This window comes from Anastrepha ludens, chromosome 3 (genome assembly GCF_028408465.1).
Source record: "Anastrepha ludens isolate Willacy chromosome 3, idAnaLude1.1, whole genome shotgun sequence".
NCBI classification, from domain to species: Eukaryota; Metazoa; Arthropoda; class Insecta; order Diptera; family Tephritidae; genus Anastrepha; species Anastrepha ludens.
In genome coordinates, this window is record NC_071499.1 from 78209054 (window position 1) to 78225597 (window position 16544).

At 36.4% G+C, this 16544-nt stretch overlaps 1 protein-coding gene across 1 annotated transcript; it reads right to left on the reverse strand.

Annotated features, from left to right (window-relative positions):
• Window positions 1-340: 340 nt before the first annotated feature.
• Window positions 341-13651, reverse strand: LOC128858242 (PDZ domain-containing protein 8). Its single transcript, XM_054094340.1, has 8 exons — window positions 13208-13651; window positions 12823-13068; window positions 10823-11015; window positions 9459-10743; window positions 9246-9389; window positions 8530-9186; window positions 3848-4079; window positions 341-3738 (listed from the first exon to the last, which is right to left on the reverse strand). Exons 1-8 carry the CDS (start codon window positions 13370-13372, stop codon window positions 3523-3525), a joined length of 3138 nt encoding a protein of 1045 aa, XP_053950315.1. The 5' UTR covers window positions 13373-13651; the 3' UTR covers window positions 341-3522.
• Between the last annotated feature and the right edge of the window lie 2893 nt (window positions 13652-16544).

Below are 16544 nucleotides of genomic sequence, written 5' to 3' on the forward strand. Positions count from 1 at the left end.
CTTTCTGATTTTTTTCGTTTTTTTTTTTTTTTGAAAAATATAAATGGATAATGGTTAAAAAAGCTCCAATGCTTAATAAAACATATAAATTGAAACGAAAAATTCATTGATGATCAGGAAAAAAGACGATTGTTTATTCATATGCGTTGATTTGAAATTTAAAAACAATCTTCTTTTTTCCTGATTTTCAATTTATATTTTATATATTATTTACTCAAAAACAAATAGAAAAACAAAAAATATTGTTTATCCCAAAGCGCTTGAATAAAGAATAAAGAAATAAATAATATGAAAACCATATAATATATTTTCTGTTCTAAACCATATCTATTCTATTTTAGTGTGCCCAGCGAAGGGGGCCGGGTTTGCTAGTGTTATATAAATAGAACTCCTTTAAACAGGCAGACACGCCCAGAGGTTGGGCGTGCAAACACATTACTTGTGCAGAAGCTATCTAGGTAAGGAAGAGACGATCTGACACCATATGTGCCCTTGTCCTAACGAGGATATGCCATTTTAGGTAGACCATGTTTTAATGAATTGGAAGATCTCATTATTGTGAAAATCAGGGATCTTCTAAAATGTTTTAAAAGTAAGCTCATTGTAGCTAGCACAGTCGTCGCTGATTTTTTTGCAGTTTACAAATACACAATTGTCCTTCTACCAGTTTTATTCAGATGGGCGACTATTTCTGCGTGAACTCTCCACTCTATTTTCTTTGGTGCACCTCCACTTTATGGACTATTTTAATCGACTTGCATATACCTGCATACAAATTTAGATCCGAGTATCTAAACCTCGCTTGGAATGCAAATAAACGATATTCTCCTTTCTCTTGAAAATAACTATTTTCGCTTCATAAGTTTTGTTGTTTTTTTTAACTAAAAAATACGTAAAAATATCTCCTTGCCGCTTTTAATTCATATGGCTAATGTTTCCTTGGGGTAATACCATTTCTACTAAGAATAATAAATTTAAGTTGGGAATGAGAGAAAAAATCATCCTTACTATATTACAAAAATTTAGTTTCATAAAAACTAAAAAACTCGTAATGTAATTATTATAACTAAATATTTATAATCTTCCTTTAGCAATTCGATAAAAAATATATGATACTTAGACGGTGTAAACAAATTTTAGTTTTCAATGTAGGTGCACATTTACTTTTGTGAAGTATTGTACACATTCACATATAAAATGTACCTACATATTCATATATACAAGGTGAAGTCCAAAATAAACAAGCCTAGCGTCATAAAATGTTTTTGATGGCGCCATCTTTTTAATGAGTTGATGCGTTAAAAGTTACATCAATAGCTGACTTCCAGTGGAAGCTTGATGACATTCGATTCAGTGGAAGCGAAGTTATTGCGTCTAAAGTGTCAGCATATTGTGTCATCGGTACAAAAATGTGTTTTGAACAAAGGGCTAATATCTACAAAACATCAATTTGTGGTATTGTAACTGATCATACAAAAGGTCTGTGCACGTTTCATTCCGCACAAGTTAAAATTTCTCAGAATTCAGCATTCGGAAGGCCTCATTAAAGAAGCGAGAAAAAACGAGAACTTCCTTTTCAACATAGCAACTGATAATGTAACGTGGTGTTTTCAGCATGAACCTGAACTAAGCGCCAAAGTGCCGAATGGAAGGCCCTATACGAGCACCCACCCAAAAAATCGCGTTTGGAGAAATGAAAAATCAAGTCGACGCTCATTTATTCTTACGATTCCAAGGGAATTGACCACAAGGAGTTCGTGCCAATGGGCTGAAACGTCAGAGCAATTTTCTATCTTGGCGTTTTGAGGCGTTTGCTGCATTGCATTCGCCCTGAATACCTGATATGGCTCTTTGTGACTTGTACCTATTCCGAAAATTGCATTTGACCATGAAGGGAAAACGTTTTGCGTTCGTAGAGGCCATCCAAAAGGCTTGTACCCACATCATGATGGGCATTCCGGTCAATGTTTTGAAACACTCTTTCCAAAAGCTTTTAGATCGACCAAAACAGTCTATCAAGGCTGAAGGGGACTATTTTGAATAAATAAACTCGAAGTTATCAGAGCAAAGCTCCTGTCATTTAGGTATATTTTAGCTCAGTCTTGTTTATTTTGGACTTCGCCTTGTAAAAAGCAAGTTTGTGGAAATAACGAAAAGTAAACCAAAAAGGATATTATATGTATGGGTGCATAAAAAATCGCTACATAAAAATGAAGTTTAAAAACACATTTTTCCTTGTTTCTTTTTACAACAACTCCTTTTTAAGCTTAGTGAATTGTTTTCCTCATTCTACTCTACATATTCTACATTATGGATGTCAAGGGATCCCGGGATCCCCAAACTGTTTCGAAATTAAATGAGGCATAGCATTTAATGTATTTAAAATGTATTAGAGAACTATTTTTAAAAATCATTTTTCTCATCTTAAAAAATTAAACCATTTATAATTTTATTCTGCAAGCGTGCCCTAAATGTATTGCATGCAATGCTAACAGATGAAGAATACCGTTCTGCGTCAACACTTATTGGCTAGATTGTTGGTGGTAAATGAAATGCGTCCTCCAACCTCTCTTCCTTAATTAAAAATACGGGCATATCAAACGAAGTTGACGACCTGCTGATTAAAGCGCCATGCAATTTATATTTCAGACTAACGGCTGTGCCTGCTAAAGCACAATTCCCCACCGATTATGGACTCAGCTGTTTTATAAAAGAAACTTTTGCAAATGCTTAAAGCTCAACTAACGTTGCAAATAAAGTTTTCTTTTCTTTAAAAGGGAGATTTTTGTGACGAATTTTTTCCTATTTCAAGCTGATATAAAAAAATAGCACTCAACAATCTTGTGATTTTAATCAAGTCCTCCCGTTATTTTTGGGATTAAAAAATCGATAGTCCGGGATCCCGATTTTCCGATATTGACATCCCTATTCTACACACATGCAAACACCATTGAGTTACGCTACATAGATCGACACTAAATTTCATTCAACAACAGTAAGCTCCCGAATATGTGTACTACACAGCTATTTAAAGAAGTATGCTAGTATGTATGTACTTATATAGTTAATACTTTTGGTTCCCCCACATTTTACTAGTTCGTTTTTTACTCATATCAATCAAATACACTTTTAGCTATGTGTGTATTCTACTTATAATTTCCAACTTTTAAAATCAGCACTATTTATGAGTATGTTTGTATTTGGATTTCCATAAAATTAACTCCATTAAAGCACCTTGTTTTGTGAGATTTTTGAATAATATATCTATGCATGTATTGTGGTATGTTCACAAAAATTTAACCTAATACTCGAAACGGATTATTATCTTTAAAAGTGTTTAAGGAGTTTGAGGGGTGCTTTAGCGCTACATTAAAATTCCACTTTTGTAATACTTCAGCCTTCAGTTCAGTATGTTCGGTATGATTTTTTTTCGTTTTTTTTTTTTCTTTTAATTTAGTACTTGCATTTTTCCTAGATGTTTTTGTTCCAAAAGTATTTTCATTTAAATTATTTTTTTGCATTTCAACGCATTTCGACACCCTGTGCATGCTGCAGCGCGGTGCAGAGATATAGCATGATAACACTAAGCGCCTGAACACGCTCCTCTGATTTGCTCAGTATTGTAGACTTTAAAACTGCATTGTTTGTATCAACGCTGTCATTTTTCGTTGTACTGGCGGATGCCAAGCTGGAATAAGTGGCCGTTTCACTGTCTAAAGCTAAACGAAGTTTGCTTAGCTAGGGAATCAGTAATGATAGAGACAGAAAGAAAAGATCATAGAATTATGTTAAAGAAAGATTTGAATATTATAAATAATATTTTTTTCTTTCCACAACAACAACTTACCAATAGATTAATTTTTTCAACACGTTCCACGCCATTTATATTGCTATAAAGATTTCTGCTAGCGTTTTTAGCCAAAGTCATAACGTCTTCATCTTTCGTGATGCTCATTATTGGCTCACTGATGGCGTTTATCTGCTCGACGCTCAGTGTCGTTGCCTTTGTGGGTATAGCCTCCAAGCGCTGGGTGATTACTTCGAAGGTAGCAAAGGGATTGCAAACCAACGATGATTTACTAAATAAAAAACAAAAGATATGTAAGCATATAACTATATATATATTTAATATAAAAACTATGAATATAATGAGTCGCAGTGAAATACTATACATACATTTCAATAAATTTCTTCTATGGGATAAAATGAACAGAATAGTTCAAAGGACTTTGTTTTTTGATTTTTTTCTATTAAATAATCTAGTAGGTAACTCAAATCAAGGGAAGCGAAAAAATATTACATTCAAATTACAATTAAAAAAATTTATGAAACGTAATGTATGTAACACAGTAAAAGCAGAGCATCTTATTTATTATTTATAAAATTTTTATTAAATTTTCTTATTTTTTTATAAAATTTCAGTTTAACTACAGCAAAAACCATATGTGATACAAAACTCCTACTGTCAAACTTTGTAAAACAAAAAAATCTCGGTATGCAGTTTCAGAGTCCATTCAGTTATGGGCTAATATTGTGCCAGTTTAAATAGGTTCAAATTCACGTTGAGTTTTGATTCTTCTTTGTTTTGTGCTATGCATTTCCTCCCATATAATGAATGCTGAAAATTTGTTATAAGGAGTAAATGCATATGACCGCCAGCAACAAAAATTGGCAAAAATTAACGCAAATTTTAAGACACTTTAAATGAACACGAAATTGGACCAAATTTAATAGGCTAAAAACTGCATCGTGTTTTTCTAGAATTTTTAATATAAAAAATTTAAATTCTTGATTAAAATTTGTTAAATATTTTCACTTTTTATTCAAAGTTTAAATCTTTAAGTTATATGGCTATTGTTGCAATGCAAACTATATTTCTAAGAGAAAGAAATATACATAATAGATAAATAAGTACTTAAAACTTTGCAATATCTCACACTGCTATTATTGTGAACACAGATGTATAAAGAAAGAAAAGAGAATTTTTGAACATGTCGAGCCAAGGATATTTGGTGGCTCCTAAAACCCTCAATTAAAAAGCCCATTGTACAGGGTGGCTGATGAAAGCCGCTACCAAAAAAAAAATTGAATAACTTTTTTTCTTTTTAAGTCATCTGTTCCATTTTTGTTTTAATTTGCAGATTGATCTTTAAAATTTATTAAAATGGATAACTGGGACACGCAAACAAGAATTTGGATAGTCCGCCGCTATCACGCACTGGAGTCCGTAGTTTTGGTACAGAGAGAGTACAGGCGGATGTTTGGCGGCGATCCCCCGAGCAGATGGACCATAATGAGACTGGTGAATAATTTTGCTGAGCAAGGAACAGTCGCAAGAAGGCCTTATCATCGAAACCCACCAGTTCGGACGGAGGAAACGATCGCTGCTGTAGCTGCAGCTATACAAAGCAATCCAAGGGTTTCAACAAGAAGCTTATCTGCTCAACTTGGTGTCAGCCGACAGTCTTTGCAAACAATAATGCACAAAGATTTAGACTTATTTCCCTACAAAATTCAAATGGTTAACAAACTGAATGCAGCAGACTTGCCGATTCGCTTGGAATTTTGCCAGAAGATCCTGCAAATGGTGGAAGAAGACCAAAACATGTTAAACTGCCTTTTTATGTCTGATGAGGCCCATTTCGATTTAAACGGCAATGTGAACAAACAAAATTGCCGAATATGGAGTACTTCTAACCCACAGATACTCCACGAGACGGAATTGGATCCTCTTCGCGTGACAGTGAGGTGTGCGGGTTCTTCACGCTGTATTGTCGGGCCTTATTTTTTTGAAGAAAATGGTCACACCGTTACGGTTACTGGAGACCGTTATTTGAAAATGCTGAAAGAATTTTTCTATCCAAAACTACGCCGAAAGAGAATTCCTTTCAACTCTGTGTGGTTTCAACAAGATGGGGCAACGTCTCACATAGCCCAGACTGTTATGACAGAGTTGGGACGAAAATTTCCCAATAAACTGATTTCAAGAAACTCCGAATTTCGTTGGCCCCCCAGGTCGCCTGACCTTACTGCACCTGACTTTTTCTTGTGGGGTTTATGTAAACAAGAAGTTTATAAAACAAAGCCAACAAATATGGATGAACTAAAACAATCCATTCGGGCAACAATTGCGGCTATTCCTATCGCAACTCTCAAAGCAGCAATGAACAACTTTTTACTAAGATGCCGCACTTGTGTCAACGAGCATGGAGGCATTTAAATTCAATTATTTTTAAAACTAGTTAAGCTACATTTAATAAAATTTAATGACCTTCAACTTGAAAAAAAATAAATGAATTCCATACACTAAAAAAAAAGTTATTTGAGTTTCTTAATGTAGCAAAATTCATCAGCCACCCTGTATTTAGAGCTCTGGAAAGAGGGTAGATAGTAATGAAGGAAAGGAGAAGAGTATCATAGAATAGAGACAGAGATAAAGGTAGTTAGTCCTGTGAGATTTTTCCAGATTCTTTGAAAATCTGTAAATATCCACCAGTTTTAGAGAACGAATATTACTCATTCTCATGACATCGGAACCCAAAACTCGTAGCCTTGCTCTGGCAAAGGCAGGACACTCACCGAGAAAGTGTTCAGTGCTATCCGCCTCCTTCAAACAAGACAGGCACATCGGGCACTCAATGATTCCAATGGTGATCATATGCTAACCCCACGGGTTGTGTCCTGTAATGATACCGACCATCAATCGAACGTCTTTCATTCTATGTTTTAGTAGAAAGTTTGACAGTTTTCTGTTCGGATTTTTCACTAATACTTTGCAGTTCTGCAGCGTTCTAGACCGGAGCATCGCTCTTTATGTAGATTACCTACATAATCGCTGATGCAATTCATGATTCCCGCAGAACTGATTCCGATTATTGGCTCTGGCACCGCTGATCCGCGGTTGGCCAATTCGTCGGCAATTTCGTTTTCTTGAACACCGGAGTGTCCTGGAACCCATATAAGTACACGTCTGTTCTGTCTTGCGACAGAATTATGCTTCTTCTTATATTCTTTAATAATATTCGAAGTTTGCCATGCGTTCTCCAGGGCCTTCAGTGCAGCCTGACTGTCACTGAAAACTTCAATCTGTTTCCCGCTCCATCTCCTCTCGATTATCAATGCGGCTACTTTCAGGATAGCAAAAATTTCTGTTTGGAAAACAGTTGCCGTTTCTCCCATAGCATAGTGATACTTACTATCGTTTAAGTACCATCCGGCTCCAGACTCTATTTCATTCTTGGACCCATCGGTAAAGAAAATATCCGTCAAACCTCCCTGCATGCATTCTGGATTGCTCCATTGCTCACGCAATGAAAATCTGACATCAAATTTCCTTCCAAATGAAATTGTGGGTATCAGGTCGTCTTTAGGTGCCAAAAACAATGGATACTGCTCAAATAGCATCTTAAGGATTTCTCTGTGTCCCGAAGTTCCGCCTTCGTGCCAGAAACCATATTTATGGAGTCTACAATTGCTTTCATTGCCTCCTGTTGTACCTTAAGATCCAAGGAGAGCAAATCAAGCATAGCATTTAGAGCATCGCCGGAGGTTGTACTCATGGCACCCGTAATGTATAAACATACACTTCTTTACATCTTGTATAGGTCCCGGAGTGTGGACTTAACCATGGTCCGTAGCCTCCTTAAGCTTAAGTGATGTTGGTCTGATAAGTGCTGTATATACACATAGGACCACAGCAGGTTTCTTAAGGAAAAAAGTTTACTTTAAAAATTAAATTTGCAATAAAAATTAAAAGTTGCGTAAAATTACCATTTGGGCGTTTTTGCATCAACATAATTGGTTTCTTGGTGAACTCGGCGCCAATTTTTGTTTTTCTTTGTTAGTTATGCCAATTTTTTTTAATATTTATTTCCAAAATATGCAAAAGCATTTCTATAACATTGAGGTCTGAAGGTGAATACAAAACTTGAAAAACTTTTGAGCAATTAAATAATAGCCACCCAGAGTCACCTAAAATCGACGTAATACTGGTAAAAATGGAACTTATCCCGGTTCCCCAAACCAGCAGTGCTGCTTTCATGGCATTTGTTATTATTTTTGAAAATGGCGAGGTGAAGTCATTTATTGTCGGTTATATCCATGAAATATAAATTGCTAACTTCAGACGTTGAAAAGCATTCTCAACCGGAATTTCGTCGTTGGTTCTTCATACCCAACTTTGTACAAATAGAGGAAAAAGGGGAGGTATTAAATACTAACTACACCAGCCAATAGTGGCGAGTCGAATAACTACAGTGCCTTCCGAGCGAGATCTTTACTTTAGCGGCTAGATTTTCTAAAAAACTGGACTGCTCAGGTAGAAAATGTCTCCATTTTCGTTGGCGAAAGATAAATATTGTAGTAAAAGCAGAATGGCCAGACGTGGCTCCAAAATACAAATCCGCAACCTGGTGCTTTATTGAGGAAACCCGGTCATCGTGAGATCTTAAGTCGTTTCGGCCAAAGTTACTCACTCTGTCTTCCCTTTGTAGCCACAGAGGGCAGAACATTCACAAACTCTCTACTCACCGCGATGGTGATCGTTGCGGACTGGGTGGCAAACTTTTTGCCAATGATGTGTTGCTACCGCCTGTTCCGCCGCCGCCGCTACCACCACCGCCACCAGTCAAAGAGGACACAATTCCAGGTATGGCGAGATTATTAGCTGAATTTACACGTTTCATTCCCTGTGCTAATAGTCCCGTCAGACTTGATCGATGAACCTCGAGGCTCGGAGTTGGTGACGCCTTAGTAGAGGCTGTTTCCACCGTCTCCTCATTTTCGCCTGACATAGCTTCTTCTCCTTCAGAAGCATCTAAAGCATCGGCATCGGTAACGGTGAATTCCGGAGCAGTACTAGAGATTGAAGGTTGTCTTTGTTGTAGCGCCGTGGAGCAATCAACCGGCCCGCAAACTGTTGCATTTTGACATTTCGTTATACACTTTTTGTGACAACACATGGCGCATTCGCTACACTGTACGGCATCTTTTAACCAAATCTTCTTGCCACAAAAATCGCATTGAGTGGCGCGCTGAAAATGAGTGCGAACAAAACTGTGCGCGCGTAGCTGATTTGAAGATGTTTGCGTAGTCGATGCAAGCGAACTAGAACTGGGCACGGAGCGTAATGAATTGTTGTCGAAAATTCCACTATCATTATCTGTTTTTTCGGCAGCAATATTATTTCTGAAAGAAACGAGTTCAGGTGAGATTTATTTCTATTGCGAAAAATAAATTCTACTCACTTGCTTTTGGATTTAGCAACCTGTTTGACAGCTGCCTCGTTAAGCGACAGATTTGGATTGCCATCCCAGGTAAAAGCGAGCAGCATATCGCCAAAGCATAAATCTGCATTGAAGCCAGATTGACTGGAAAGTTTGTGGGTTTTTCTGTAAAGGAAGCAACAATGTAAATTTTATATCTATTAGTTCTTCATGTAATATCCAAAATTAGCTCACAAATCCTGCGGCATCGGTGGACTAAGCTCAAACTTCTTCCAGCACTGCACCAAGCTCGTCTCACAGCATTCAGCTAAAATCTGACCCACTGGTATATTCACAAAGCCCAGCAACAAGCTATCACCGGTACATTTGGAATACACTCCAATATTAAGGAAACGTGAGCTTTCATCCAATTTGAAATATCCCATGTCATCCATGTGTATGAGGCTACCAATGCTACAATCTACCGTCGAGTGCTGATAGTAATGCTCCACTTCATTCACGCCATCCCCCAACGTCTTGGGTGAACCCTTTGGCTTGATCTCCTGCTTTGCTAATTGTTTACTCCTCACCTTAAAATCGTCCTCCTTCTCTTTTACTTGATCACTACTATCGCGACTTATGGTTTTCTTTAAAGCTTTTGTAATAAGCTTGGTCTTCTTTGGTGAGCTAGTAGGTGTGTTGCCATGGCTAGATTCGCTGGAAGTACACTTTTCAGCTGTACCTGGGCGTGAAATCGTCTGCTTTCCGCTCAACTCTGCTTCGGTTGATGTCTTGCCTACACCGTAGCCCATATGCGCATCGCCCAAATCTTCGTACAATTCGAGGTCTTCCAAAATAGCATCGTTTCTTATGATGCCTGGTATAATGCGTTCGATACGCAACCGAAAAACGGAAGCCTGCAAACTCTTGAAAATTTTCGCCACTTGTTGGATAGATATGACGCGCTTGCCTTCGATGGCGGTCAACATATCACCAGCACGCAAATCCGATTTACAGGCGGGCGTATTGGGCAACACCGCCTCGATTTCCACGCCTTGCTCTGATATTTGCCTAAATAGTATGCCAACCTGCTGATTTTTTGCCTTATGTATTTCCACATCCATTGAAACTACTACATTACGATTATCTTTCTGACGTATTTCCACAAACGCCAGTGACGCCAAAGTTAATGTACAATAAACCTCTGTCACAACTTCCGGGCACATAAGTCGTGAAATTTCCGATACCTTAACCTCCAGTGTGCCATTTGGCTGTATATCACCATCGCCAGCATCTTCTTCGGGTGTCTTGTGGAAGAATGGTTTGTAGCGTAGTTTATAATTCGGCAGCGTGTGCTTGCGTCGCACAGCCTTTCGTATTTGATTGGAAATGAGGCTGGTAATATTTGATTGCATTTGACGTCCTTGGTATTTAGACTCGATGGCCAAATCAAGTTCTGGATCACCGAGAAAACTCAAGGACCAGTGGGTATAAGGATCGCGAGTAAACTGAAGGCGCGCCAAGCCGGATAATTGCTTCACTGAAAAACCAAATAAGTACCATTAGAAATTGATCACTCAAGGATTAACATTGTATAAGTATTTATATGTAATATTTACCAATTAATGTGAGAGATCCCTTTTTGCCCAGCACCATATCAGCATCGATCCATGTACGGAAATTTCCTGTGTAGTGAATTTCTAGCAAAATATCAAGATTTTCAATACGATCACCGGCCTCATCCAATTCCACGTTATGTACACGTAAGTTTCTAATCTCTGGAAATTGGTCACCCAATTCCAGTTCTTTTATCTATTGGGAGAAAAAAATGCAAAAAATAAGTACAATGAGGTTGTGCGTTTGCCAATTTATACAAAAAAAATTTTCTAGATTTAGGAATTGTCCAAGATTTACCAAGGTGGAGTAGGCGTTGCATGTAAAGAAAACATTTTCAAGAACTTTTTTCAAATTCTGGTGTAAGTGCTTCAAAGGAATAATTGTAGAAATTTATACAAAGCGTGATTTAAAACTATTTTCCAGTAATGGCATTAAGAAAGACAATTTTACAAAGGTAAGCACACGCCTTTCATTCCGCTCTGTTTTGTAATTTTTACTAACCCCGTTTTTCAATTATCCAGCAGCAATTTAGAAAAATCGGCACTCATGCAGAAAAGCTGAGTTTACCATTTAATCCCCATTGCTAAGGCAAATGTCCTGTAAATGTCCGGGCCAGACGATTAAGGTGACCAGGTGTTCCATTCTTTGACAATCGGTGTCAATGCGCCAGGCTTATCCCATCAATCTTCTCCGTTACGTCAAGAGCTATAGCTGACTGCAGATATCTGCCTGTTGGAGGTCTCATAATGGTAACAAAAGGGCGCTTTAGTACTACTTGGGGAGCGCCAGATTGGCATTTCAACGATTCCATCTACCTAACTGCCTACCTTTCAATTTTGGTCAGAGGAATTTGAATCCCAAAAGTGAACTAAGAGTGGCTATTAAAAAACGAAATCAACACTGCTACAGAAGAATTGCTCAAATTTTTTGTGAGAATTCTTCTATTTCGAACTTCGAATTCGACTATACATAATTCGAAAAGTTATTATTATTATTAAGTTAATGGAACCCAATTATATGAAACTTCCAAATGTCACGTTTACTAGAAAGTATGACCAAACAAAATTTTTTTTTCGTCAAAACTTTTTTTAAGTACTAAAAAATAATAGCAATATCAAAAACAATATTTTAAAAATATTAAAAAGTGAACTGAAGATATTTTCTTACTAAAATTTTGGGCATTGAATAGATTTTAAAATAATTAAATTTTTTTTCAAAATTTTTCAGTTAATTTTCATTATACTCAAGGGATTATAAATCTAATCTGCGAAAACAAAAGCGGTATGCGTTCACAGAATCGGACTTCACACGTGGGAATGTACCTACATATTTCTGTCGATCAAATAAACACTTATATTGCCGGCCTTTGTTTCTTTGTTAACCTCCATTGAAATTATCCGACAATTATTTTCGTAGAACACTCCATGTTATTTATTCAAATTTACACATAAAAAGGGGAGCTAAGGTGTTAAAATATTCCACACAAGTTTTTTCGTAAAATTCTGTATTAGTAATATTTCTATTCGAAATCTACTTATAACACTTTCGTAATCGTAACACTCGTACAAAGGTTTCTGTTTTTAAAAAATTTGGAAAGCTGAGTGTAAAAAAATCATCTGTAAATAAATAAAAATTTCTTAACGGAACTTTGTTCTGCAAGAACGATCTACTAATGACGTACTTTCAGAATCGATATAGTTGCTTTTCTGTTCCAATCCAAACATCTAAATTTGTTGCACTATGTAGCTGAAAAAATTAGGTTTTTTGAGAAAATCAAATCAGAATTTTGCAAAAACCTAAACACCGAAATTTTTTAATATCTTGAACGGTAATACAGGGCAATTTTCCTAAATATTTACAACTTATACAAGGGAGCATATGCATATATTTATGGTCTGTATGTATATGTGTGCATGTTAGTATATTTTATAATTGTTTGCACTAACATACACATATACAAAGGCATGTATGCGAGTACTCGTATTGATGTTTGCCAACTCACCGTCAGTTTGTCGAATAATTTTCCAGTCGTGGTTTTTGCCAACAGCTCATCGAGTTCCAGCGATAATTTACGATAGAACCACTTTCGCACGCGACTCGAATTTTTCAATTCATGAAAAAGGAATTGCATCACAAAGTTAATTGACATTAATGGTGCTGCATCTGTCGCACCAGCAGTGTGTGTGTGCCCCGTTGTCGCCGCTGCAGGTGACGATAGATTTATGGCACGTGCTGTCTGCTGAATTCTCTGTAAATTTAAACAATAAAAAAGTAAGGCATCATACAAATGCAGATGTGCATAGCGTACATTTTGTTATTTTATCAGGAAGTGCGCCATTTTTGTTTTTTGTTTTTTGTTTTTTTTGGCTTTCATATTTTCCACTTACCGCTGGTAGTGAGTACTTCGTGTTGATATCCTTTTGTTCAGCACTCGCCTCCGGAAGTATGGAAAATCGTAAATAAAGGTAATATTGCAGCAATAACATCAGAGCCGCTCCTATAATGGTAAATACCAGGCAGAGCAACAACAGCATCGATAATGGTATTTCCATTTTTTTTAATGTATGTATGTATATATAGGAGTAATTTGCAGGATTTTCAGGTAAACTTTTCACAAATGCCAAACCAAAGCATACGAATTTAATAAAACTCAACACTTTGCAACTATGTTACAAACTTCACTATCTCCACTATAGGGCTAAATTCGGCAAATAATGAAATATTCATATTTTTTATTGGTAAAATAGAAATTGTTGTACATATACATAAGTAAGTATATATGTAAGTCTTACAAAGCACACTTCATTAAACAGACTCCCGCTACGTGCGAGTGAAACGCGAACACTGAGCCCATTTTGAGGGGTGTGCTTCTACTTGATTTTCTTCTTCTTTGTCTGTGGTGAGCTTTTGAATATGCAAGTTGCAGCAAAATCGATAATCACATCCTCAGAGTTGAATTCTCAACAGAACAGCTGTTATGTTTAACATTCTGTGGGGTTGTTTATTTTTAATTTGTTTTTGTTGTTGTGCGCTCTCAAGAAGTAAACGTAAACAAAAACGACTGCTTTAGCAACTTTGACGTTTCTGTATGCATAATATATATGTAAGTATAAATATACATATGCACTAGGGTGGTCCACAAAAATTCGAAATTCTGACTATTTATTAGGACGCCCTTCAAAATTATTCTATATTGAAAAAAAATAGAAGTGAGTCATTCCACGCCAAGTGAGTCATTAAAAGAAGTAAGTGAATGATTATAAGAATTTTTCTTGAGCAACAATGAGCGATAGAATATAAGATTTAACGGACGAACGTTTTCAAAATTCCGTACAATTCGATTTTCGAATTATTGAATCCATTTTTATAGGAAACTGGTTTAAACATAACCAGGCTTACTTCACCCAAAACCACTCATTCTCACTATTTTCCCTCTAAGCACATTTATTTATCTTATAAAACTTTTAATTTTTCTTATTGGAGCTATGAGTAAATCCTACAAATAAAGATTTATTTGCGGCACTAAAAAAAATCAATATTATTTAAAATAATTATTTATTAAAATTTAATATAATTTTTTATGTTGAATAGCTGCATGTTGTTATGTTATGTTGTATTACTTTTTGGCATTTTTATATTGAGTGTGCAAAAAACACCACTTTTCCTCCCACAAAAAAACCAAAAAGAAGAAGAAGAATATAGCAGCCCCTTTTATACTTCTTCGTCTTTATTTATATTTAAAGTTCCAATTTTTGCTAACAGACTAAAAATAGGAATTTTAAACAAATAAATAGAGAATATGCGACAATGGCTTGCCTGCCGGAATATGCTATATATTTTTAGCGTATCATGAAAATTCGTTTACAATTAATTCTCTCTACTTTAAATCACCAGTTATGTAAGAAACTAGCTTTTCCCAAAATAATAATATTTTCCATTTATCACATTCACTATCACTTCACTCATAATGTGTCAATGTTGGTTTTTGAAAATTTGCAACACTGAATTGTGATAATATTGGGCATCTTCAAATAAGATGCTCAATGTCTACTTTTTCATTTAGATTGCTGAGTACACAATTATTATTATAAAGGTATGTACCATTTAATTTCAAAAGATTGCGTCTTGCTTTGCAATATTACGGATATTTTGTACATTTCAATTTCATCATTGAAGTAAGTTATTCCTATGTTGAAGTCTAAATGTTTATATATATACAAAAAGATAAGCATAGGAACCTTCGTGGGCTTTGCGGCACCATTTAATATCAAAAAATATCGAAATAAAAAATAGGTGTATTCTTATTTACCATATTTGATAATTCTAGGATGTCATAATAAAACTCAGTACTTCGTTTTTTGAAGGCCGCCCTAATATCTATAGATACATATTTAATATTATATAAGTATGTATGAGTATGTGTACATGTGCATATGGCTAATGATAAAAATCAGTGAGGTTTAAATATATTTTCGAGCTCTTGGGCTACAAACCCTGGGCTGGACCATTTTTATAGGCGTTTTTAGTACTTTATATTAAATTTCCAAAGTTCCAGAAGCACAAAGGGCTATCCAATGTAACGGGCAAACATGTACAACGCATGCCTAAAAGAAGGAATTTTTCCAGAAATATGGAAAAAACAAAAACTAGTACTAATCAGTAAGGGAAAGGGAGACCCAACATTAGCGTCCGCTTATAGACCGCTATATATGCTGGATAGCGCAGGAAAACTCTTTGAGAAACTGATAAAGCATAGGCTTAGCGAAGTCGTAGAGAACAGTGGCGGCCTGTGTGACAGGCAGCATGGTTTTAGAAGTGGCAGATTTACCTTAGGAGCCATCCAAGATGTAATAGCTAGCGTAGAACATGCCCAGACAGGTAATCGATACTCCAAACGTTTAGTATTACTAGCCACACTGGATATTAGAAATGCTTTCAACAGTTAAAGTGGGGCGACGTAATTGAAGTCTTAAAGGTAAAATTCAAAATCCCGAATAATCTATTGAAGATTATTCGTAGCTATCTAAGCAATCGCGTGCTCTTATACGAAGCGCGAGAAGGGTGTAAGACTAAACAAATAACAACAGGTGCGGCCCAAGGATCAATACTCGGACCTGAACTTTGGAATATAAGCTACGATGAAATCCTTCGAAAAGAGATGCCTGAGGATGTGCATTTAGTGGGATACGTAGATGACATTGCAGCTGTAATAATCGCCCGAAACACTGACGAAGCCAAGAGGAAGTTAAATCAGGTGATGATCCGAGTTCAGACATGGCTAGAAGACCATGGATTAAAGCTGGCCACAGAGAAAACAGAGCTAATCCGTATCTAGACGTATCTCATTAGAAGTAGACATACAAGTACTCGATGCCACTTTATCGACAAAAAGAGTGGTCAAATACCTAGGAGTGCAATTTGACAAAAGGCTAACACGATCTAAAAAAGTGGGTAGAAATAAAGCACGGTGAGGTTATGGACATGGATCCTTTCGCTAGTATTTGTGGCGAATGGGAAAAGTGAGCCTACCAAACTGCATATATGGAGATACTGAGTATGATGATGCGGAGCACACCTTTTTTAAATGCGAGAGGTGGAACGTAGAGAGAACAGGTCTGCAACGAGCTGTTGGTGTATTTGCACCTGAAAAAATTATCGAGAAAATGATGGTAGGCGAAGAAAAATTGAATGCCGTCGCAAATTTTGTGGAGGATATTATCTGAA